This window comes from Callorhinchus milii, unplaced genomic scaffold, assembly GCF_018977255.1.
Source record: "Callorhinchus milii isolate IMCB2004 unplaced genomic scaffold, IMCB_Cmil_1.0 Scaffold6, whole genome shotgun sequence".
In the NCBI taxonomy this organism is placed as follows: domain Eukaryota; kingdom Metazoa; phylum Chordata; class Chondrichthyes; order Chimaeriformes; family Callorhinchidae; genus Callorhinchus; species Callorhinchus milii.
The window spans coordinates 21,676,153-21,702,468 of record NW_024704747.1 but is presented as its reverse complement, the minus strand read 5'-3'; the positions used below and the strand labels follow the sequence as shown (position 1 = coordinate 21,702,468).

Below are 26,316 nucleotides of genomic sequence, written 5' to 3'. Positions count from 1 at the left end.
TCTTCTTCCGTTTCCGTCTCCTAAAATATTAATTCGGTGCAATAGGGTGGGCAGCTCAGAAGTTTATAGGGAGGACTATGTTGAGATGTTCAGCTTCATAATTTGTAGTGAAGACAAGACTAAAGCGATGTTGGAATGTGATACTGTAGTGAAGAGAAGCTGAGAAGATTAAGACTTCTAGGTTTGCGAGCCAAAACGGCTGGGATTTCACATCCATTATCCACTGTTGTATTCATTCTTTTGTTCCTTGTTCACCTCGTAGTGAAGCACAGGTTGCTGCTTACATTGCACGTAGCCATTGTTATTGCAGTACTGCTACACACTGAATCCCACTGTTCATTTTACACATTTTAGAAATTGGTAAAATATGGCAAAATACTGCAGTATAGATTTTGCTTTAATGTGCGTAAATTATTTTGTTGGTTATGTTGTTTGAAACGGTGACCGGCTGAATATAACAATTCCATTTACCAGCTACGTTTAAAGCAAGAACATGACTGATGATTCTTGTTCCTACTTTTGTATTTTGTCTGCTGGGGTAGGTTAACACGCAAAATATACAAAAGGTAAAAGATCTATGATTGCATTTAAACAAGTGAAGTACAGTTAGAGTTTCTCAAGTAGGTATGTCTAAAGATTATTATTTTCCATGCTAGCATTTTTGCTACCAGTACAGATTCCCAATATATGTTAACTACTAAATATACTTTTTAAAAAGCTAGAAATCTGGTTGGTACATTAATACTGTTTTTGCTTGAGAAATGCCCTTTGCTACTCTTTCATTTCCCTCTCACCCCCTCATCTCTCCTTGAGAAGTTTCGTTGGGTCCGTTTTTCAGTCACATCCAACTGACAGATTGTGTTGAATTTGACATCCAGAAAGCAACTGCAAGAAGTCTTCCTGTTTAAAGTTAGTTTTGCTTTCATGAGCCACTCTGCCACTCATCTCTACAGTAGGTTGAAATTTACACGTTCTTCAGCTGACAAGTACAATTTAAGATGAGCAATTCGGAATCTTTTCTTGCAGTGTCCACTTATTCTGGAAAAAAAACACTTCTGCTGTTGGAAACTCTTAGCTTTTGACCCCTTAATTCTTTTGAAGTCGGGTTTCCAGACAAATTTATCTATGTTACACGTGTATGTACTGTATAATAATAATAATAATAATACTTGTGTTTGATATAGCTCCTTATCACGTCTTCGAGACATCTCAAAGCGCTTCACAAAATATAGTGTGAAGTGAATTGATTGGAATGTACATTTATATAGTGCCTTTCATGTTGTGCTATAACTAAAATAGTATCCTCAGATTGGTCAACTAGTGAGCTTTAACCATGATGTTAGATTATATTGATACTGGATGAACCTAACAGGAGATTGTATTTGAGGGGGGGAAAAGACTGAATATTCTATTTGATAGTCTTATTTGCTTGGGGGAAGAAACAACATGTTGGTGCAGTCTACCTTCAGAATGAAAAGTCATCCTGGACAAAGAACTGCTGTGGACTCCTGGACATTTGCCATGAATATTTGGAAATTTGAGTAGTAATTTTGCTACTTTTAGTTTTTTTGGATGATGGACAAAAGATTTGCATTCATTATCCTGTTTGTTGTCACGGGAATTTTTTTTTAAAAACTACTGAAGGTTATGTAAAAACTCAGCTCCATAGATGTGTTTTTGCAATCTGGGAATTTTGAAGTTGCACAATGTTAATTAATATGTTATAGTTGGATTATAAATATCAGTCCCTCTAATGAAGTACAGTATTATTCATCACAGACTTATTTGAGTAGGCTGTACTAAGCATGTAGTTGGAAGAATATGGTTAGTTTGATGTTTATAAGTGCTGTGCAATCTGTGAATACATTTCATCTGGCCACACAATGGACCCAACATTGAGTGCCTAGTTTTTATTCTCAAGGAGGTAGGTTTAACCTATGATGAATTCTAATGCGTGTTTGTTCATTGTCCAAGAATTATACTGTCTAGATTTTTGTTTACAAAGATTACAATTTTAAGCAGACTTTTAATGGCAATACAATATCGGACAGGAACCATGGGCCCTTCAATTCTTCCCCTGAAATAAGAGCCCTGAAATGCCACCTGGTCTTAAAATTGTAATAAAATGCAAGATTGTGGAGAATTCTTAAATTTGACCTATTTTGGAAGCTGGTATTCCAATACTCTTAAAAAAGAACAGTAGTTCAAATTTTAAATCAAAATTGTTTGACAGATGAAGATTTGGGAGTAGATGGAATTTCAAACGTAAAACGTCTTCAAGGACAACCAGAATTGTCTAGTTAGCAGAGAACAGGTGGGACACCACAATTAAATTTAGTGCCCATGGATTAAGGAGTAAAAGTCATCCATGTTTCCCTCTTCCCTCTATCCAGAGACCACAGTTGGAAACTGTTTCTTTGTGGACAGGATCAGACTCAGTTGTGATGTCCCATGGGATCAAAAAGCTTTCAAATCCTCTTGTCAAAATGTAGTATGAATGATAGGTTAATTGAGGTACTAGAGGTGCACCAACGCGGATGGAACGTGCTCCAGCAGAAGTAAAATCTGTTCAGAAAGAGGGGAGAGAGGGAATTTTAAAGAGAACAATTGTTTGGGGGAAATGCATCTTTAGTAAGCCATAAAATATTGTTACAATTAAATCTTGTTTTTTTTTCAGATACTGTATAAGCATCATGAAGGTACATCTGCATACAAAGTTTTGTTTCATTTGCTTGTTGACATTCCTCTTTCACCATTGTCACCACTGCCATGATGATCATCATCATGACCATGACCATAATCATGGTACTGAGGAGAATCACCTGCATAAGCATAATGATTATCAAATCTCAGAGGAATCGTACCTTCAAAACAACCCCACCAAGGTTTCTCTACAAAATGCAGAAAGTAAGCAAATGTATTACATTCAGAAACTGTTCAGTTATTATGGTGAAAATGGGAAATTGACATTTCATGGTTTAGAAAAACTCTTAACAAGCTTAGGTCTTGGAGAAGTGAAAGTTGTAGATTTAGAGCATGATAATGATGGACATGATCATGTTTCACATCTAGATCTCTTAGAAGCAGTAGAACGGAAACATGTACACTCCCATTCACACTCCCATCATACAGGACGTGTCAAAACTGTACCTAATCCCAAGGTGAAAGGTAGTCGTTGTACCAGAGCAGACAGCAAGAACATACGCTCCACTTTAAAGCCGGCAACTGTTGAAGTTGCTCAACGTCATCATCGTCATCATCATCGGCACCACCATCATCGCACCTCCCCCCATCCTTCTGAAAGTACAGTCAATCATAAAGACGGAGAACAGTTCCCTGAATCTTCAGGTCCCAACGTGTTACATGAAAAACCCCAAAGAAGGTCAAGGAAAAGCAAAAAGCATAAGGTTGTATTGAAACAACCAGAAGGGACATTCACGCCATCTCCAGTGGAATCTTTAACTGCTCTGTCAACAAGTGATCATGATAATGATCTGCATGTTCATGAAGAGAAAACAACTCATCAACCAAGAGCGAAAAAAGACTTGGGTACCTCAAAATTAATTCATGAAGAACACTTAGAAGCAGAACCTGGCCATGATGAGGTAAGATTACAAAATCAAATTGCGTAGAGTTTTAACCATGTTTTGTGGGATTGAGTACATAGTTGGATAGATCTTTGCTCAGTTCTGCTAAGTCAATTAGTTCCAGGTCAAGAAATGGTGAGATGCTGCAATCAACCTAAATATCCCCGAGCTTGGGAAGACACACACAGGATTCCTGTATCTATGTGATCATTATTCATTGTTTCCTTCTAAGGACCTTGCTTTTCATTGTCAAACAGTCTGTCAAATTCACTGTCTGGTTTTGCTCATGAAGAATAACCACTTGAGCGTGAGGTTCTGGAAAGCTAAGGGACCATCCTCCAGTCTTGAGTCACTGTCCTCAGAGGGGAGAAAAAGAGTGGTATTTGGATTCAAAATAAGTATATTTTAAATAATATGTAATCTAGAGGGTGAATCGGTGTGGTAATCTATTTTGTCACTACACTTTTTTTTAATATAAATTTCGAGAATTTTGTGCAAATATTGAAATTTCATCAATTAGGTGCAAGTTCTGTTCCATTTTATTGGAATCCAGTGGTAGTAATACTGTATTACATTGACAAGTTTTTTTTATAAGGTGGTATTTAAAGGGTTAATGTTTTCCCTCACTTTGTGTTTTTCTCAAGGAATTGTTTGTATGTAATTTAGAAATTAAATACCTGAAAGGGGTGCTGCTTTACAAAAGCACAACTCACATTATTAACTGTGGTCTGAGAACGGACGGTAATTACCCCTATTAATTTTGTACCTGTATTAATTGGTGAGAGAATTGGAACATTTACAATGCATTTATTGTTTCTAGTGCTTGAATGTTTCCCAGCTGCTACAACATTATGGTCTTAGCACGGATTTGGGGATTTCTCCAGAAGAGTTTACGTACTTGTGTCCTGCTTTGATTTACCAAATTGATAGCAGGGCTTGTATCAAGCACCATAAATTGAATACGGAAACAGCAGACAATGAAGATTCTGCATTATCAGGTGAGACGTACATTTTTAATGCGAAGTAACAATAGCTTTCATTACATTTTGCCTTGGCATATGGCTGCATATATTAGTCCTTAACCCCAGCCCTGTTTCCTTCCCTTGATTACTGTCCATTCACATCTTGTGAAGGTGTGCGTGTGTCAACATCACGTGATCATACTTATTGTTTCAGTATCGACAGCGAAATTGCTTATTGATATTGCAGGTTCTCCAAGAATAGTTCAGATCACATCACATCAGCTGTACTGGCCTTGAAATACTAACAGAATTTCTTCCTAAATTCTTTGTGAAACAATGCACAGCTGGTAATTTATTTTTTAAGACTACTACATCATTAAGGACGGTAGGCTCATTCTGATTATTACTCCCATGGTGACAGTGTTACTGTAATATCTCATTAACTTGGTTGAAACACTGCAATGAAGAAGCAAGCTATCGGCTGTTTGTGGCAGATGATAGTTCAGTTCACGGGCTGAGCTAATTCTCTCTCTTAATGTTGACCCCTGCAGTAATTATCAAGGGATTACTTTTTAAAGGCTGCTAAGCACTTGCTTCCAATTAAAATGCTTAAATAGTGAAGAATACACTCATCCCACGGAAGCTTTGAACCATGATAATTAGAAAGTTTGCATATATTGCTCTTTATAAAAAAAGAGCATTTTTCAGAAAATGGCTTAGGGAGAAGGTAAATATGCCTAAAGACTGTTGAATGCTTCAGATTGACCTGGACTATTGCCCACATTAAGTATATTTAAATGTTTCCTTTGCTTGTATCTTAACAAATACATTTGCTGTATCCATATGTTATATGTGCTACTTTTGCTTTGTGTAACACTACGTTAATTTTCAGCACTGTAAAACATTAAAATCTTGTCCGAAATGATTAAATGCTAACCGGTAAAGCCTAAACAAATTTAATGTTACGTGTCCTTGAAGTCTACTTAAGAACTGTTTTAATTATTATTATTTCGAGCATGCAGGTTAGACCCAATTTGTTCAGAATTGGAAGGAAACTCTGGTGCATTCAGCTCAAAAATATGACCAATTGAAAACTGTATAAATCGGAGGCTTTTCCCCTTTGCCTAAACAAGCAGATTATTTTGAATAAATGAGGTTGTAATGGGAAAATAATTTTCTACAGTTGATGTTTGCAGGATATATTTATGAACCAAGAATGGCTCAAATAAATGATCTGCAATGAAGGTGCATCATTGTGTTACCAGACATATCTGGCACTATGAATTTATTATTTTTAATTAAAAATTAAACGCTGAAAACATGGTATCTTCAAAGGTATTGCTGCAGTGTGAACTTTTCCTTATGCATGCTGTACTTGGCTTTTTCAAGAGCAAGGCATGCTCAGAATCTTCCCATGGAGGCAATAATTTCTCCTTTATCTTTTGAAAATATTTCCAGATCTGTACAATAGTTTGCAACTATTTGTAGCCTGTGCATATCCACCATGACATGAAGCCCATAAATATAGATGACGCTCAAATAAATAGCGTAAGCACATAATATATTTCTGAGACACATTAAAAAAAAATTAAAAATTAAAAAAAAACCACTCCTGAATGTATCCACTAATTATTCTTCAAACAGAATCCCACGTGATTTTTAAAAAAAAAAAATTCTTTTTCATTTCTCCTTTTCTGAAAGTTTGGGTCGGTGTTTGGTCCCATTGACGATGTTAACTCTCTATGACCTTTCCTAAGTGATAATTCTCCACGAATAAAGTCTAATTTGAGGGGGTTAGGCATGACCGGCAAACAAAAGCCTATGGTCACTTTGTACAGTATGAACTTCCCCAAGAGATCACCGGATAGTGATGAGAAGGGAGAACTCTGGTTCCCCTCTCCCCATTTCCCATTCTCGGTTACGATCAGCTTACTTGAGATGAACCTGGCTCAGTGCATTTGCCCACATAGTCATTGGAGAATCCCTGAGATCTCATGTTATTTATGTGCCCTCCCTTCTCTTCCAAAGGCATTGATTCCATCTTTCTTTTCGGTTTGTTTTCATTGCCTCAGTTGACTCTGGTATCTCATTGTATTTTGGTTAACCAGGTGTTGGACACATCACAAACCCATCACCGTGCTTAAGAAAATCCAAACCTGTCTGAGAGTTCCACATATGTATGCCACCTACACATGGAATTTTTTCTATTTCTGGAGTAGAATACGTACTCTCCCTGGATTCATCTTGCTTAATTCTGGAACCAGAAAAGGTCACTATCCCCATCAAACAAACTAATTCATGGTGGTGAAAATGATGTAATTCAAATCTGCAATTCAAGTTTCAAATGATTGAAGATGTTTAGTATAATAATAATCCTTGCATTTGATATAGCGTTTTATCATGTCAGTGAGACGTCTCAAAGCGATTCACAGAATATATTGTAAAGTGTGTTTTGTGGGCGAAACGTGAATGTGGAATAAATTACTGTGAATTTATTGTAATGCTTGATAAGATGCTTGACATACCCTCCTTTAGTATCAGCAACCTCTGATCCATATATTCCTTTGTGTGTGTGTTTCCTCTGTCTCACTGTAGCGCTAGAGTGTGTCGTGAATCATATTTTTCTGCAGTCGTAAATTTTAGCGATTTTAAAACCAAAAATGTTGTTTTTGCTCAGTGCCCATGAAAGAGCTGAAAGAAGGTTTATTAAATCGCTTGTGAGTGGCTGTTTATCATCCAAAATTATGGCAATAATCTTTGCAGAGAAACATTCAAGTTAATTAACAGCTTTTTTGTTCTCGTTCTATATCATTGGGTATATGAGTAATGATAACAAATGAGATTAGAACCTAATCTTCATGTGGTAGATTTATGATGTTTCGAGTTTAACAAAAGAATTCAAATGCAAACCTGGAAGTGCCCTGTGCATTCAATAATGGAAATTCAAGTGTGAAACATTAATCTTGTGGTAAAGATGTAAAATACTACATCAAATACTACATTGATACGACTGCAGAACTGTGGCTTGTACTACAGGTGAAAGCATTTGAGTGAGGCTGGAGAAAATTACAGCGATAGGGAGGAGAAAGGACATGAAGTGATTTGTAGATAAGGATGAGGATCTCAAAGTTGATCTGATGAGAAACAGTCGAGCAGGTGAGGACAGTGGTGATGGACAGGCAAAGTTTGGGGTAGGTGAGGATGCATGCAGTGGAACATTGGATAAGTTAGTTATAAGCTGTAAATGTTGGAGGCCAGCGAGGTTGGCATTTGAAAAGTCTACTCTGGAGGTGACGATGATGTGAATTAGCAGCGTAGGGCAGCGTTCTGGCCAACAGTCCCTCCCGAAAATAAGGTTGACCAGTCACTTCATGGCTGCTCGTGGGATATTGCTGTGGCCAAATTGGCTGCCGTGTTTGCCCACAAAAACACCTCACTGCACCTTACGGTAAAATACTGTGAAGCACTTCGAAACATCTTCCCAACGTTAAAATGTGCTACGCCCAATATAAGTAAAACTCGCAGAAGTCATACATCCACCCGAGTTCAATTCAGTTTCCTATCAAAACCACTTAGATGTATTTGGACTAGTCGTATTTATTACCTCCTAACTTGTAAAACCGCTCCCCTATCCTCCATTACTCCTGCACTTACCGGCTGCACTGAATCACGGGAAACGATCTCCTGACCCATCCATGCACGTGCACCTACATAGCGGCTGCATAGACCGTAAGCACAATCAAAAAGGAAGGTCTTTAGGCAGGATTTGAAAGGGGGGGATGCTCTTGTATATTTTGAAATAAACATTTATTTTTGAAGTATATCTTTGTTTATCGCTAAGATTTTCAAGTTGGAGCCTCAGTGTAACAGTAAAGAGGAGATTCAATGCTGCTGGCGAAATTGTCAGTTTGAGTTATTTTGAACCATTTCACTTTTGCTAAATTTTCTTCCAATTCTATGGTTTCAAAGACATACAACATGAAGTTACATTAACCGATGTAAACATTTGTGTATATTGTTTGCCATGGCATTCTATTTGTTGTTGTGAAATGCTCAAAAGAATTTTGCCGAGATTGTACACCGATACAACATATTTCTATGTTTTTGGGGTGCATTTTGCACCCAGTTTTTTGTATCTCTATCATGTAGAATGCTAATTGCAGCTTTTATGTTTGTTATAAATTCAATTTTGAGATTTGTAAACACTTGAGCTGTTACAAGTTTGTCTTGTCTGCACGTTGTGTCAGGTGGTTAGGAGAATTAGAGAGGCAGAATGTAGTCAATTTATTAGTGACTAATCATTCAAAAAGAAAATCATGCATGAGATCTCGGATAATTTAAGCATTCTAGCATGACAGGTCATTACTTTTCTCATTTCATTTACAGGTATATTGATTTCATACTCGTTTCACGAGAGAGGAATTATACAAAATCTTTGGTTCTAGTTCCATGTTCCTTTATCCTATTAGCTCTGCATTTAACCAAACACCAAATTGACACCAATGCGCAGCATTTGCTACCAATTATCACCTTAAAAAAAGCACATAGCCTGCTGGAAGAAAAATCTAATCTATATTCAGAAAAATTAATACATTGAATTTTAGGGATGCCCTAGGAGATAACCTGTGAACTGAAAGATTTGGTTGAGCAATCCTGACTTGAAATAATGCCTGGTTTAGGTGCTTCAAGCTGTCTTAGGTCAGCACATAAAGCTAAAGCAACTATGTTTTTATCTGATTATCAGACATTTTCATGGAGATTTATGCAGTAATGTGGCAACCTTGGCTTTGAGGTGGACCAAATTGAAGTACTGTATTAAAGTATAAAATAATATAAAACATATCCTCTGGTATTGATTTAGATCGAAGTAGTTAATAGTGGAATGTCTATAGAGGTCAGTTTATTAGAATAGAGTTTAGAGTTCAATATGCATTGTATTCCTCAAGCAAATGTATGGGGGAGCGTAGGGAGTAATTAATCAGTGCTGCAACATTCTGCAATTCAACATCTGAGTGGTGAATTAAGGCAGTGGCTGCACAAAGCTGTGCTGCTGACAGTCGGGTTGGTTTTGGTTGTCATTAAAACTGATTTGTAGTTACACTAAAAGTTCTTGAAATTCTCAAGACTAAAAACCTATATTGTACTTGAACCTGAGTGAAATCTTACAAATAGTCTGTGTCTAGGCTGAAACTTATTCAACAGTGATTACCTTTATCCGACGTGAAAGAATCTTTCCAGAGAATCAATTGAATCCAAGTCACGATTACAGTAGAATAAATTGCTCTCACTGTTGTTAAGCAGATCACGTTTTGACATTTTGTGGTAATTTTGCGTATTTTTCTGAATCAGTTCTTTCTTACACAGCTTGGATATGGGGGCTCATCTCTGTCACAATCATAAGCTTGCTGTCTGTTCTGGGTGTGGTCCTTGTACCTATCATCAATCAAGTATGCTTTAAGTTTCTTCTCACGTTCCTGGTGGCTCTGGCAGTGGGCACTCTCAGTGGAGATGCATTACTTCATCTCATGCCACATGTAAGTAATTTCATAAAATTTTAAAAGATTTTAAAAGGTGCAATTTTAGTGTTGAAAATATTTTGTGCCAGTTCATTCAGCACATGTGGTATAAAGATGGCAAGTTGTATTAGTCTCCACATACGGTAGGATATTGCCCTTTGACCACTTAGTGATACAGTAATTGCTTTTAAGGAATGTCTCACAGTGAATTGACTGTATACTTTGTGGGCAAAAGTCCAATTGACGTGCAGACCTTGAATGAATAAGGCTGATACTCCAGTGCCGCACTTGGGGAGTGCTGCATTGTTAGAGGTGCTGTCCTTCCGATGTGATGTCAAACCATCTTCCTGTTCGGGTGGATGTTAAAGATTCCACGGCACAATTCAAAAATGAGGATGTTTCTTCTGGTGTCTGGCCATCATCCCTCGAAGTACATTGGTCAGTCACTTTAGTCATTCAAATGCAAGAACATCTGTTCTTGTCATATGTGGGAACTCGTGATTGTAAAATTTTCCACTGATACCTATAGAAGCTTTCTGCATACTTTTTTTAAAGACTATTTATGCCAGGCTTCTAGTGAACTTCAGATGCAGTTCATCAATGTTGCATTCTTTCCTCAAGTACCTGAAATAATATGAATGTATCAGGAAACAAAATGCTTAATGATTTATTCTGGCTCCTGTGTTTTTTGGCATAAATAGGCGCAAGGTGGCCATGATCACAGTCATGATGCACATCATCATGATCACGGACAGAATCATACTCAAGGGGAGGATGAAACTACTGAAGGGCTTCTTACAACCTACAATGCGTTGTGGAAAGGCCTTACAGCTTTAGGTGGTATTTATCTGCTTTTCATCATTGAACATTGCATTGGCATATTCAGAGATCGCAGGACTAGAAAGGTAAGCTGAGAACATGTGGATTTTCCTTCCTACAGAATCAGTGATGCCATGTGATTTTGTGAATGTGGACAACTGGAAATGGAGTCTCTGCAGTTGATTTGATTACATCCTTTTATTCATCAGTGCCCTCCTTTCCTGCAACACTACAGTGGCCATTTTGCTTTCCGTACTCCTCTATCATTGCACTTCATTTGATAGCAGCACAAACAAGGTCTGGGGAATTTTCATTTAAAAAGGCAGCCATCGGAATATTAGAATATCAGAAACAAAATGAGAGCATTCTAAGGGACAAGCAATTCCTGCTTCTAATCATCATTACTGTACACATCCAACTAAAATCTAATTTCGCTCATAGCTATGAGTTATTCAACTGTGTTGTATGAAACCTAAACCTATGGGAGTAGGAAACAGAGTACTCTATGGAAGAAGAAATCGGTTCATGTTTAACAACTTTTTTGTATATGTAATGTACAGACAAAGGAGCATTAAGGAAAAGGCTACTGATGGAAATTCTAATCCACTTTAGGTGTTTTTGGCATTCAATAGCAAACCATATCCTGGGACAGATCATGCACAGCTTGTAACTATATGTGAACCAAGACTGGTTGTGTATTAATCAGAATTTTTCTGTGCCAGAAAGTATGTTTTAAGTACATGGGAACAGTTTGCTAAGTTTAATTACAGAAAGTTATGAGATTGGCAAACATTCAATATGACTAGAAAATTAAGTAAAACGTTTGAAGGGATTATTTTACCTTTCCAGCTCCTACAAAGCAAATTTCACATAAACATTGGTTGATTAGAAAGTAAGTTGACCATAATTGGAAAGAGTATAAACTTAGACACCAGCAGAACTTAATAATCCTTAGATATTTTATTTTGCTGTTAATAACTAATTGCACATCATTCACTTTATGAAGTTTGGCTAGCTTGAGATGATGGGCATCTAATTAAGTCAAAATATACTGTGCGTTGAAGAAAAATGTTAGTTATCTAATTCACTAAGATTTTAATGAAAATTTCTAAGTATTTTATGACCTGCTGCTACAGCTGTAAAATTATATTACTGTCTAATTGAGCATCTGTGTTAGAGGATCGAACTTCACGTCTTGTAACTAAAGGAGCTGATTTCTATTTTTGTGTATTTAAATTATAGTTAGAATTACAAATACTGTATATTTAAAGCATTACAGTTTTCTAGTCTTCATACATTTTGAATGTTGCAAGGTAAGCTAATTGTATAAGTTGTTTAGAATCAGCAGATTTCTATTTTGTTCTTGGAAACATTCAAGAAATAAAAATGTAAATTAATTTTATTTTTTACTACAAATTCAGGTGCACGCCTGAATTACACATGTGTTAAACATGAAGCATTTGGTTTGGTTGCAAAAGTCCTTCCCATCTGATGTGAGAGATTAAATGGAGTCCTGTAGCTCAGTGGTTAGAGCACTCGCCTCGCAAGCGAGAGACCTGGGTTTGATTCCTGGCAGGGCGAAACTTTGGGCAAGTTTCCTTACTCCACACGTCTCTGTTTACCTAGCAGTAAGTAGGAACACAGATGTTAGTCGATTGGTGGTTCGCTTTCCTAGATGTAACAATTCCTTCAAAGTAAATTTAAACAATAATTTGGTCACTCAATCCACGACTGTTTGTGGGACACTGATGTGCACAATTGACTGCCGCGTTTCGCCCTCAAAATACACAGTCAATTCACTTTACAGTATATTCTGTGAAGCGCTTTGAGACTCTCAAAGACTTGATAAGGCGCTACATCAAATACAAGGATTATTATTATTATTAAATATGAACATTCATGTTGTACCAGGGCAAAAAGAGGTGGCTTAAGAAAAAATCCCTAAGTGGAGAAGCTGCAGTGGGACGAAAATTATCTGATCACAAATTAAACCGTAGATCAGAAGGCGAATGGCTGGATCTTAAAACCATGGGTGGTAAGTGATTGGTCTCCCTCTGTATTCAGACTTAACTTGCAGAATATATAAAACTGGTGGCAAATAGTCTATCATAGATAGCAATTGAGAGGCTTCACACTCCTTCCCCGTGCACCACACTCTCATTCTCACACCTGTCATACTCACTGACTGACTATAAAGAGCTAAAATTGTAAATAACTTGGTAATTCACCTTCAACAAAGGCAAGAAGCAGTTGACATTTAATACTGTGTAGATGTGCAATACGTGTTTCTAAAAAGATATTGGAAATAGCGTGTTACTTTTAAAATGACTACTTTAGTATTTTAAGCACTGAAGATAATTGAACTTCTTTTAGATGACATGAGAAACCTGATGTAATGTAAAGTGTCATTGTGCCATTATAAATCTGTCTTCACGGAAAAAACATCGATACATTATTGTTGCACTGACAAAAGCATTCTTCACTATAGTATGTTGTGCTGCTTGTTTCAGGAGCAGATCAGCTTGATGTTTCTGGTGAGAAACAAGATGTAACCCAGGTTACTGACATCGACTGCAACCAAGAAACATCGTCACAAACATTTAGGACACCTGAAGAAAATGCGATCCTGCCACATGGACACACCAAGAATTTAAAGGCTGTTTACATTCAAGATCCACATGATGTTGATTATATTATTCCAAGTGGAGAAACAGCCATGTCAAAGAAACATAGACATTCTCACTCGCACCATTCACACCATTCCCATGGTCATTGCCATTCCAATAAAGAGATGCAAGATGCCGATATAGCAAATATTGCTTGGATGGTTATCATGGGAGATGGCATGCATAACTTCAGTGATGGGTTGGCAATAGGTAAGAAACAGTGCATTTATCAAAACAATATTTAATGGTATTTTTAATAAACACTACAATTTTTAGTAAATGGAAAACTTGAGCACTTTAGCAGTTACATGCATGTGTGTATATATATATATAATATACAATGCAAAATTACATTTGTATAGTGCCTTTCATGTTGGGAGGATACCTCAAGGCGCTAGTGTGTGTGTGTGTGTATATATATATATATATATATACATATATGTACATTTGCCCTTCTCTACCAACTGATGCAATTCCCTGCTCTACCTACTGCTGGCATTTATTTTTCTTCCATTGGGACATGGGAAAGTCTCATCCGTAGTTGAGTAACATGGCTGTTACTGTTTCTTGCAGCCTTCCAAGTGGCAATATATTTGCTTAGAGATGTTTCTGAATTTTTGTTTCCTGCTGGACTAAGAAATAGCAAAGTTCTGAACAGAGTTGTCACAATGTGTAACTGATTGCAAAGCAAGTGACACGAGACGTTCACACAAATTGTAGGTCACACAAGAGAAAATTAATCTTGAGAATAGCCAGACTGATTGATAAGTGCACAAAGTGGCTTTTCCTGTTTTTTTCAAGATAAAACTGAAGTGATTTTGTGAAGGGCAAAATCTTCAAAAAGTCTTACATTAAATCTTGTAACTGAAACCGATTTGCTTTTGATGCGTCGTGATCTATCGTACTGTGAAAGTGAATTGAACACTGAATGTTTGATGCTACTTTAACAACATTTTGTTTCTCTTCTCCCTTCCCCAGGAGCTGCATTCAGTGCATCTATCACAGGAGGCCTGAGTACATCCATCGCAGTGTTTTGCCATGAGCTTCCTCACGAGCTGGGTAGGTTTTCCATCATCTGTCACACATGCTCTGATCTGAATTGGAAAAGCTAGAAACAATTGCAATCATCATCAAAAGAACAACAATATTAAAAATAACATTTGTCGACTAGTTTCATTGAAGCGAAGCAGCTATTAGCAAAAATTAACATCGTGTTTAGCATTCCAGTAAATGTGAGGTCTCATTTGAGTCAGATTCTGATTTCATTCTTTTGATTCTACAGCCAGCTTTAACGTCTCATGCCTGTGGTGTATAAATAACCGAGCTGTTTGAATTAGTAACTGGCATTTGGTGTCATTAGGACTACAATTTAAAATGTCCATAGAGTAAATAACATTTAGTTTGTTGTAAATAGCACTTCTGTTCGAATTTTTTTAGCTCCACAACTATGGCTCTCAATTTTGCAATGCATGTTCCACCTACTGTATAATCGGGAGTGAATTTGCTTTTCACAAAAGTGTGTTTTGCGGTTTCCAACTGCACATAAATAAGAGCCCAGGAAAACCTCTACTGTGTTCTGAGCTTGTGTGAATGCTGCTTTTTCCCCTTAAATTATGCTGCATCTCTGAATGATTTCTTCAGATCGTCTTTGACCTGGCGGATACAGTTGGGAAAATTTCCACCTGGGTTTAGATTTCCTCTAGTATTTTAGAGCATCCAAAATTTGGCAAATTGCTAAGTTCAGTCTTGACTTTGATTTTCTATTTGAAGAATTTACAGAAAAAAGGTTTAAAAATTAAGGCTTTATTGAAGAAATTGCCAAACTTTATATCCTTCAAAATGCTACATAAATAAAGCTAGACCTGGGTGGAATTTCTCTTATAATATATAGTGAGTAAAGTGTTTCCAAAAAAATATCATCCGAGTGTCAATGAGTTTCAGTAGTCATGAGTGTAATCCTAATAATTCTGCTTAGTGATAAAGAGTCAAACAGTACCTTAAAGCATGTGTTTATAAAGACATGGCAAAGGGTTGTTTTAAAACTGTTATGAAGCAGAAAGATTAAATAGGGATAGTGTTTGTGTTCCAAACCTGTCTGCACCGGTTTAATAGTCTGGTCTGAACTAAACCGAACTTTCAAACTCTAAAATGAATTGGATCTTTGTTTCTCTCCACCAGGTGATTTTGCTGTTCTGATCAATGCTGGAATGTCTGTGAAACAGGCCATTGTTTATAATGTCCTGTCAGCCCTCCTTGCATATGTTGGTGTGGTGATAGGCATAGCTGTAGGACAGTACACTCATAATTTGACCCAATGGATCTTTGCCATCACTGCAGGCATGTTCCTATATGTGGCATTGGTGGATATGGTAAGTAATGCACTTTATTCATTGGATAAATGAACTGTAAAAAGGTTTGATTTGAGGTAATTACATTGAAGCTAGCTTGAAGCTAATTATGCAGTTCTATTTTTGCCTTAGTTCTTCAAAAAAATTAATGGTTATGATCAGCATTCTTAAAAGCATTCATGGGAATGAACAAAGCATTGGTTTGCTTGTACTAACTGCATATTTAATTCGTTAACAAAATGAGTGTTTTTAAAAATGATCTTAATAGCAGTTTCCATTGAATACACAGAAATGATCAATTAAAGAATGGTGCTGTTTGCTGCAGGTTATATCAATTATGCAAATCGGAATGAGTGATAATCAACAAAAATGTGTTGCTGTTTGCTCCAGGTCCCAACTGCACATCAATAAGATCCCTGTAAAAACTCTACTGTATGTTGAATTTGTGTAAATGCAACTTTTCCCCCTTAAATTATACTGCATCTCTGAATGATTTCTTCAGCTAGTCTTTGACCTGCTGAGGATGTAATAATAATAATCCTTGCATTTGATATAGCGCTCTTTCACGTCTTCTGGACGTCTCAAAGCACTTAACAGAATAGACTGTAAAGTGAATTGACTGTATATTTGTGGGCAAAACGTGGCAGCCAAGTGCGCAAAGCAGTGTACTTTGCAGTGGGAGGGGTAAGAGCAGAGATTCCTCACCCTGCATTATTAAATTCCCTGTTTTATAAACATCAGCAGAAAGACTGACGTCAGAATCGCCAAGTTTACAGAAGTAAATTGGGCAGAAACATGTTCTGAAGTTAATAGAGTGGGTTACAACCAATAACTTACTTATTTTAAATTAATTAAATTATGCAATTTATTTTCTGTCATGGTTAGTTAAACTGTTATTTATTATGAAATAAAGTGTGTACCTGGATGGGGAAGATCCAACTCCTTACTGGTAGGAAATGGAAGTTTCACAAGATTTCTAAATCTTTCACTTTAGACTGATGGATTGTGGTTTTAAGTGCAATCCATGAGTTAATTTGCAGCACTGATAAAGAAAGCTATGTCCACCAGTTCAATTGTCTCTGAGGAAGAAAAAGTAAAGATTGCGAAACTATTTTGATTAATTTTTCGCATATGGCATGCATGTAAATGTTAGGTGCATTAATGGTTGATTTGTAAAAATACAATTGGGGTATACTGTGTAATAGTTTGATTGACCTGCTCCCTGCTTCAATGACAGTCCATTAAAAACAATGTACTCTGTATCACAACAGACGGTTTCTTTCAGTTAACAATTGATCATTGTGTTCTCCTCACATGCTATCAGATGTGGTTTGCTCTTTTAAAGCAAAGTATCTGCTTTAAAAGATTAGATTTATGACCACATCTGAAATTTTGGTAGATCCGAATTGTTCGTCAGTAAAAGGGGAAACAATTATACGTGTTCCAAATTTGGTTTAAGGGTTTTGAGTGTATGTCATATTGCAAAGATTTATAGTTACTGCTGTCATTGCAAACTAATAAAACCCTGCATCAGTGAGGCTGCTAAAATAACCTTTTTCAATTTGGAAGTGGAAGATTTCATTGTTGGTGGATAGTGGTCTGGAACTAAGGCTATGAAGGATGGGAGGAACAACTGGCATCTTCTGAAACCACGAAGAATGAAAATAATTTTCGTAAAATTCGTCATTTGCTTCATGGCTATGTGTGGGTCATTGCTGTGTGCCAATTGACTGCTGCTTTTGCCTAACATTTCTTGCAAACTATTGAACAATATCTGTATTTTCAAACCTTATTTCAGCAATATAAATTGATAGCTGAGAACTTTAATATCTATTTTCATGAAAACAGGTATTTAGTTAAGACAGTTGCAGTGCTTAAAGATGGATGTTTTTGAGAAATTACAACTTCTGTTTTTCTTTATACCTCCAGTTACCAGAAATGCTACACAGCCCATCAGATAATCAAGGTCAGGCTTGGTTTGGGCACTTTGTTCTTCAGAATGCTGGGATGCTCTGTGGATTTACCATCATGCTGCTAATTGCCATTTTTGAGGATCATATTGTAATTAACTTTTAATGTTTTAACATTTTCAATGACAAATAATGTATGGTCTTGTCTGCCTTATATGTGTGACAGCTTTAATTGTATATGGATTTTGCAAAGCAAATTGTGTGACAGGTATTTATCACTGCAGATTACTTTTCATAATCGCTGTTTTAGGTTTGTTTAACACAGTTGCATCCACATTGAAGTATGGAAACTTAAAAGTGTAGTAGCAGTATTAATACTACTGTATTAAACTCAACCCCCTGCCACCCAACGAAGTGTATTAATGTTTCTTTAACAAACATTATTTTTTGACAGAAACCAATTCACATACATATGTTATGATGTAATTTCATACAAAATGTCATTATACATCAACATTTCCACTGTAGTCGATGCAGGTTGACGCATGTCAAAACATAGTTATTCTGTGTCTCGTTCGAACATTGATTAAAGCTGTTTACAACAGTCGCAATGATCAGAGTTGCTATATTATATATATATTATATATGACAATAAAAAAAAGTAATAAATTGGTCACTTTGAGCCACGACTGCTTGGGAACACTGCTGTGCGCAATTGGCTGCCACGATTTTCCCACAAATATACTCAATTCACTTTACAGTATATTCTGTGAAGCGCTTTGAGACATCTAGAAGACATGAAAAGTGCTATATCAAATATAAGGATTATTATATTAAAATATGTGATTGACAAAGGTATCTGGGGAGATGATATGCCATTTAGCAGAAATGTAATGCTTGAATCCATGTAGTTTGTTTAGTGCAATTAGGTCCATAGATGGAACATGTCTAGTAGTATTTTGTTGAATGTTTTCTCTCCTCCATAAACAATCACCAGCTGTAATGCAGCCAGGGTTCATGGTGCTGTTTTTTNAAATGAAATTGCATCTCCAGTGTCAAATGTACAAACTAGTGGGTACTTACTAGTTTCAAAATAGTGTTTCTTCTCTCATAACAACCATCTCTTACATTCCCATCCCTGCATTGTACCTCAGTATTGAACCATGTTTGCTGTCTTGAGTGAACAGCTAGATTGCTGTACAGTATGTTTGGAGGTTTTTTTTCCAGCAAGCTTGTCACTATGTGACATTTTCTTTTGTCACTGTAAATAAATCAATGTAATTGTGCTAAAATGATGTAATTAATTTTGTGATCAAGTGCAAATGGCCAAAATGTGAGTGGTGTAACCTGTGATTCTTGTGGGTGTTATTTGATTTGAATTCATTGTTAAAGCCAAAGATTATGGGAACCTAATTAGTTAATTTGAAGTTTATGAAAGGTTTTCAAAGTGTTAAGGTTCCATAGCCTTTGTTTGTTACAAGTGACAAAGAATTTTTTGGTAATGCTCTAGAGAAAATTTGTTTGTCCATATTACACTAATCTTTCATGAATAAAACTCACTGCAGTTTCACTTGATTAACTGACAATGCAAGCCTGTTTATTGTAATATGAATATATTTTGTATGTTGACTCACATTTGATGGATAATTTTGCATACTCCTAATGCTGTTCACCTTTCTGTAGTAAAATATTTCCCCCCACAGATTTGATCATGGAAATGGGGTGGGAGGAGAGACATGAGACAATAGGGCAAGACCGATAGAATTTAAAAGTGGTAACTAAAAAATTGGTTCGAAAATATTAAACGATGTCTACTGCAATAAAGTGCTCGGTCCTTAACACAAATAAAAATGTCTACCCAACAACTTAAAAACTAAGCTGACAAAGAAGAGCAACACCACGGCCAATCCAGTGTTCAGGAGGGTGCTGAGAAGGAATACGCATGGCAACCACAAAGTTAGTTGAATGTCCAGTTGTGGATAATGTTCCTCGTCTTTCACTGGTCTTGTAAACTGGAGAAATGTAAATGAGCCGCTTTGAGATTTCTGACCTTTTACAAGGTTTTAACCACATCTGCAAAGAAAGCAAAATGGATTTTTTTAAAAAATGAAATAATGTATCCCACATAATCCACCCATTTTCATTCAAATGAGTGAATGCCTTATTAATTACATCCACTAACGGGTTTTATATTGCTTCAAACTAATTTTACTTATAAGTTGGTTTTCTTTGACATTTATTTAAAACCAAATTGAGTCAGTTCCCCGCAGTTTGGAAAATAAATTTGCCCACATTGGATTGGAGGACTGAGGATTTCTAATTTGTCAAATTCTGACAACCAGTAGCTCCTTATTTTAATCTTAAAACATTCAATTTTGATGAAATCATTTTGCAGGAATTCTGATGATGGCTGAAATGTTGAGGGTATATTACCTTCAGGAGACATTGATCAGTTTTAATAAAACTGGAAATGACAAGCTTGCGAAGAGATAACGGTTAACATGCCGAGAGGACTAATTAGAGAACAAGTACAAATTGGCTACCCTCAAACAATTGGAAAGATTTCCCCTCATTAGGCAAAGGGTCTGTGGAATAGATTCCCAGCTAAACCAGTTCATTTATGCTGATTATTTTTTGAAAAGAGCTGGATGAATATCCACTATGGATCAGGACTGAGGATTACAAGTACAGACAGTGATGAATCAGTCAATCATGTCAAAGAAGTGAACTGGTCTGTGACCAAACATGCAAAATATAACCCTTGGTACTGCAACCATATCCTCAATACTCAGCCATTAAAGGCAGTGAGTTAGCTGAAGATGTGGACGAGCACATACATGTTAGAGCAGATTATACATGAACTCAGGAACGGAACAGGGCACAATGTGCCTTTTCACATTCAGCCTGCTGCAGGGCACACATCACATGCTTTACATCACAACATCGCGCTTCATGGAATGACATGAACAATCTTTATTGAAGCTGGCTGAGATGTTTTGAAATATAACCACACTATTTGATGGAGCTGACTGGTTTTCTGCATACAATCACATTATAAACCTGATTACAACAAACTGAGTACAATTTCACACTCGCTGATTTAAGGCTTATACATTTTCATTAATTTCTTAACATTTACAATATATCGAATTAGGTGAGTCAAGTAATAACATTTCCAGAAATGTAGATTGTCATTAGTAAGTAGGAAGGCTACATGCTACTTACCACAGGCATTGAATCGTAGAGTATTTTGGGGTATGATTCTGCCAGTTTGTTATCAATTCTGTCCCAACGAGCTCCATCCAAAAAAAGACCTCGTACGAATACACCTGTAGTCAAAGAAGATATTACCAGTTCCAAAGTTTACTAACTGAACAGGCATTAAAATAAATATTACAATATATGAATTATAATTAACTTAATTATAAATTCTAGATTTGCTTTTTTAGTATCTTGGTTCTCAATGCATGAACTTCTCCATTGCATGAATTTATAGTATCTAACTTATTACACTGTTGTGTATCAGTATTCGAGAGGAATAAGAAGAAAAGTCATCAAAATAATTTTATTTTTCAGATCACACAAACTCGGAATCTGCAATCGATCTTTCAAAACTAAAGTTGTACTCCGCTACAAAATAATATGCAATTGTATCTTTTAAAAGCATTCACCACATTCATCAAACCTGTGGGAAACTGTCAGGAAAACTGCTGCTGTTTGCAATTTCTTTTTGATACATTTTTACTTCTTAACATTTGTAAAACACAAGGTGACTGCCTCAATCTCTTGCCATTCAAGCTGATGTCTGCAAGCATCCCATGAACTGCTTTCCTGACTCATATATCACCTTCAGGCACCTTTATTTTTGTTAATTTCTAGTTTTACTCTGCCCTTGCTTAACTCCTTTATCTTTCAAATGCAAGAAAGACAACAGAATTTGTCCGTAAAATGCACAGTCACTATTTTACAATATATCTTGCGAAGCACTTTGGGCCGTCCTCCTGATGTGTAAGGCGCTACACCAAATGTAAGGATTATTACTATAACGTTTGTAGCATTTTCACATAAAATAATGTCTCAACACTCAAATATAATGGTGGACAGTGAATGAGGAAATAGGTGATTTAAAGAATCTAACCAATGGCAGAGATGTGGTTATGGGCTTTTTGAAGGTAGGGAAAGAGATAGGAAAGCAGAGATTAAGTTAATTAATCAACCCCTAGGTAAGAGCAACATTTTTAATTTCTTACACTTGTAAGCAAGCTGACCGCAAAATTTCAACACATCTAATGTACCATCCTCCAATTCTCTCCCACAGTGCCAGGAAATACCTGGCCTCTGCTCCACATCTTCCTTCCAAGTGTTTGATCATGATTGAAACTGGGATCTCACTACCGTGGGAAAATAAAAGCTACAAGGGGCGGAGGACAATCTGATCGCCTGAAGCAAATATCTCAGAATAATGACAAAGTCATCTCCTGGGGTATCAGATGAAAAGACAGAACAAGTTTCATACAATTTGTGAGTCACTGACAAATATCAAGTGTTCACAGCATCGAAAGTCAAACTAAGAATAGTTTTGAATTGGTCAACTTAATAACATGACCACGGTAAAATTCTCCTGGGGCTCAATTGCCTGACAAATTGGTCTTTGAAACAAGATTTCACTCAATTTCACATATCTGTGTCCGAAGTCAGGGATCGAGGTTAAGAGTCCAACAAGACCAGAAAAATGAGATTAAGTCCAGTTCTTAAAACTAAAATAACACTATTTTTTACATTTTATGTTGCGAGGTGGTCTCAAAGCACTTCACGGGATTCACTGTAAAGTGGAGTGATTGTGTGTTTTGTGGGAAAAATAGGTTAGAAGTAACAATATAATACAAATCTACATTTATGTCGCAACTTTCACATCACGAGTAAGTGAATAATAGAACAGGGTAAATAGATAGTAAAAAGGAAAAATAATGTAAACTAAAGTTAAACTAATAAAAATAAACAAATGTGAGAAGATAAGATAACATGAGACCAGAAATAAAAATAAAATTTTATTTCAAACTTTAATTTAGTAGTATAGCTTTAATTTTGAAGCAATGAAGCTATTCCTAATACATGATTAGTATTGATACTAATCATTTTTTTTAAGTCTGAAATGCTCTAGTTAGTAGAAATTGGAGCACAGCACATTGGGGTACTAATAATTTTCTCTGGTTGCTGTATGTAAAACTCTGCAAATATTACTGTTTTCATTTTCTGAAGGTTGTAACAAATGATGGGAAATTTGTGCAGCTCATCTTTCCTTTGTTTACTAATTCACTGAAGAACTGTCATGACTACTACATTTTCATCCTTAGGTTTATGCTTTTCATCCTTAGGTTTATGAAAGGGCTTTCTTAATATGCTTGCTTACTGATGAACATAAACCACTATTTGTGTTTCTTTCTGTGGTATAGAATTTATGTAGAACTCTTGAGATCAGGGATTCATTTTAATTTAACAGGTTTCTGCAAATGCGATTAGAAGTGAGAAACATAAATCAGGTTACTTGCTTCACATGACTATTGCTGAAAGTGCTTCTAGCTGTATAAACAGGGCATTAGATTGGGTCAGAATATTGATATTCAGATTTAAGAATCCTGATAGAAGTGTGGAGATCTGTCTGAAGCATCAGAAACTTGTGTCAAGGGCCAATATCCATTAGCTTCTCCCTAATTGAGCAACAATTCACAGTGAGCAGTTGTATCACAATTGTTAGAAGCTGGGACACAAACAAGTGATATATTTCGCCCACACAATGCAGTGAATTCACTTTACAGTATATTCTGTGAAGCACTTTGAGACGTCTAGAAGACATGATAAGGGGCGATATCAAATGTAAGGATTATAATTATTATTTTCGTTCAGAACTAAAGGTCACAGATTTGTGAAATTGAATGACAATTATAATGTTATGTTATGTTAATACATGTTCAGAATTAATTGACAGTTTAACAGTAGACATAGCAAACTTATTTCATGCAGGACTGAAGATCAACAGTTTGGGACCTCTGTCTTAATAGAAATTACAACAGAGTTCATTTGTCTTTTGAGTTGATCCACTGGAACTAACGACTCTAATCCTAATTCCCTGCTTTGCACATCCTCATGATAGTATAATGTGACCCTAAAATCAGTATCAGAGAGACCATGTGCAACATCCCATCACACTGAATGGCCAATACACAACACTATAACGCCGCCAGACATTTTCCTTCAGCTGATTAGTCTCTCTGTTTGCATAGTAGGTTCTACATCACCTGGCGATGTGATAAATCAAGGACTCCCAGTAAGCTGTTTAATACCATTCATTTCACTTGATGTCTGGCCACAAATATGACATACTCTGTTACACTCTGACCTCATTAACTGTTTGTGAAAGACCCACTTTATAGATTAATGCAAAACACACGAACATAGTTATGCACAGGACAGGAAAAGACCGTTGTTCGGTATAATGTTCATCTACACATTCCCAATACATATTTTTACTTACCATCTTCTGGGGGGTGAGTGTATTCCTTATCCTCCATTATGTCATAGTCAAATCCAAGCAAGTCAATAGGAATGGTATATTTTCTGGCATAATTCTGCTGGCCCCCTGTCAGAAAGGCTTGAGTAAAGAAGAAACCAGATAACCAGAAGACAGGAGGAGTTCCTTCAAGATACCAGTCCTGGCAATATTGGAAAGAAATACGTTAATATCAAACAAACTTGATTCTTATGCAAAATAATCAAAATAATAACATTAATTTGGTCACTCAATCCACGACCGTTTGTGGGACACTGCTGTACGCAATTAGCTGCTGCATTTCGTCCACAAAATATCCAGTCAATTCACTTTACAGTATATTCTGTTGAAATTGCTTTAAAATAAAATATAGTAATTGGGCTGTGACTCAGTTCTTCAATTAACATTTTATTTGTGCAGCAGCTGAATCTTAGCTCTGGATGACAGGACAGACGGTCTTTTCAAATTACTACTCAGGCAGAAAGTTGATAAGAAAATAGACTTACAAAACTGAATCACATTTTATATTATTAAAGTTTAATTTAGTACAGCTAAATCTTATGCTCAAATACCATTAAATTAGTAACTCTTTTACATCAGCACAAACATGTTAGAATGCAGCTTTAAATGCTCCAGGATGCTACCCCTCATGAAGGTGCTATATAAATGTACATTGTTGTTAAATATTACACCAAAGCACTGAAGACAGTGATCACTAGGACGGAACAGATTTAGTTTCAGAATCCTTTGGATCTATAAAAAAATCAACATCGCTATAAAAGTCAGTGTAATTTATACCTAATATCAATGTACTTCAATAAACATTTGTCTTCAGTGTTGTGATCTTCATAAAATGTTCCTGTTTTATACCTATAGAACTACAATTTTTTCATGCTTTATGATAAGGAGTAAATTTGGTTACTTTATGTGAATTTGTTATGCTGAGATACGTGACTGTGCCAATAAGAACGTTTATGGCCTCGGAACTACATTCTAAATCACCCTGTGTAGTTTAAAGAATTAAAGTTCATTTATTTGACATCCTTGATTAAAATGGATTATTTTTACTTATATATTCCTATAAGGCACAGTAAATTAATGCATCAGTGTTTTCTAACAAATGGCATTTACGCTTTAGTTTATAAATTAAAATCCGAAACAAATTGGAGGTGCCTAACTAAAATGATATAATTGGCTTGTTTCTTATGGTGAACATTCCACAACCTAATAAGGGTTTGTATTTAAAAAAATCTAAGCTTTCTAGTTTGAATTTACATTCATAATTATATAGAATTCATATCGTCTTAGTTAAAAAGTAAAACTGCAGTTCACAGCAGGTACGTTTCATTCTGTCACCGCATTGACATTTCATTTCTAAAAAAAAGCAGCCGCAAATTAATTCAGGTAACATACTCTTAAATGGTCATTCCCACTTGCTTCTGCATTCATCCAGAGCGTTTATCACATCTGTCCTTGTATAATATTCTTGCCAGGAAATGGGGCCTAGGGTGCAGGCTGGTGAGATTGCACAGCTGTGAATACTGGCTGATGTCCAAGATAGTGAGTGAGCTCCGAGACTGGTACAAATATGTACAACCCTACTTTGTTTTGGGCATTTAAAAATGCAAGATATTTAAATTAACCAAAATGAAAATGTATTTGTATGCGTTGTCAAGATTTGAACTGCTCTTTAGTATAAGTGTATATATGTATATATATCACTAACGATCGGTCTTTGGCAGGGCAGCTCTTTAATATATCATTATAGCTGGTGGAATGCAATGTAAAACTGGAATTTTCACACAAGCGCCAAGTCTAATGGGTTGTGAAGAACACCAGTGCCTCAATACAGCCCACTCAATCTTTCAGTGTTACCGTCGATATTGCCAACATTTGAAGGGCATCAAAATATTCCAAATAGGTCAATTCGACTTATTTGGAGATATATTGAAGCTTTACAA

General features: G+C 36.2%; 2 protein-coding genes across 4 annotated transcripts in view; one reads left to right on the top strand and one right to left on the bottom strand.

Annotated features, from left to right (window-relative positions):
- The window catches only part of slc39a10 (solute carrier family 39 member 10), a 32,456-nt gene extending 13,073 nt beyond the window's left edge, over positions 1-19,383 (top strand). The window contains exons 2-11 of one of the 3 annotated variants that reach the window (XM_007890175.2): positions 2,678-2,907; positions 3,073-3,605; positions 4,408-4,585; positions 9,899-10,083; positions 10,767-10,970; positions 12,796-12,919; positions 13,395-13,760; positions 14,529-14,609; positions 15,729-15,919; positions 17,828-19,383. In XM_007890175.2, coding sequence (XP_007888366.1) covers positions 2,694-2,907; positions 3,073-3,605; positions 4,408-4,585; positions 9,899-10,083; positions 10,767-10,970; positions 12,796-12,919; positions 13,395-13,760; positions 14,529-14,609; positions 15,729-15,919; positions 17,828-17,974 — 2,223 coding nt within the window. In that variant the 5' untranslated portion in view covers positions 2,678-2,693 and the 3' untranslated portion in view covers positions 17,975-19,383. Of the gene's footprint in view, positions 1-2,677; positions 3,606-4,407; positions 4,586-9,898; positions 10,084-10,766; positions 10,971-12,795; positions 12,920-13,394; positions 13,761-14,528; positions 14,610-15,728; positions 15,920-17,827 lie in introns of all 3 variants that reach the window. The other 2 variants (XM_007890174.2, XM_007890173.2) reach the window with 2 other exon arrangements.
- Positions 19,384-19,438: 55 nt separating this feature from the next.
- dnah7 (dynein, axonemal, heavy chain 7) overlaps positions 19,439-26,316 on the bottom strand; it is a 77,061-nt gene continuing 70,183 nt past the window's right edge. Inside the window, exons 59-61 of the mRNA XM_042336076.1 lie at positions 24,341-24,518; positions 21,034-21,137; positions 19,439-19,881 (exon numbers count right to left, since the gene is read on the bottom strand). Coding sequence (XP_042192010.1) covers positions 19,675-19,881; positions 21,034-21,137; positions 24,341-24,518 — 489 coding nt within the window. The 3' untranslated portion in view covers positions 19,439-19,674. The remainder of the gene's footprint in view (positions 19,882-21,033; positions 21,138-24,340; positions 24,519-26,316) is intronic.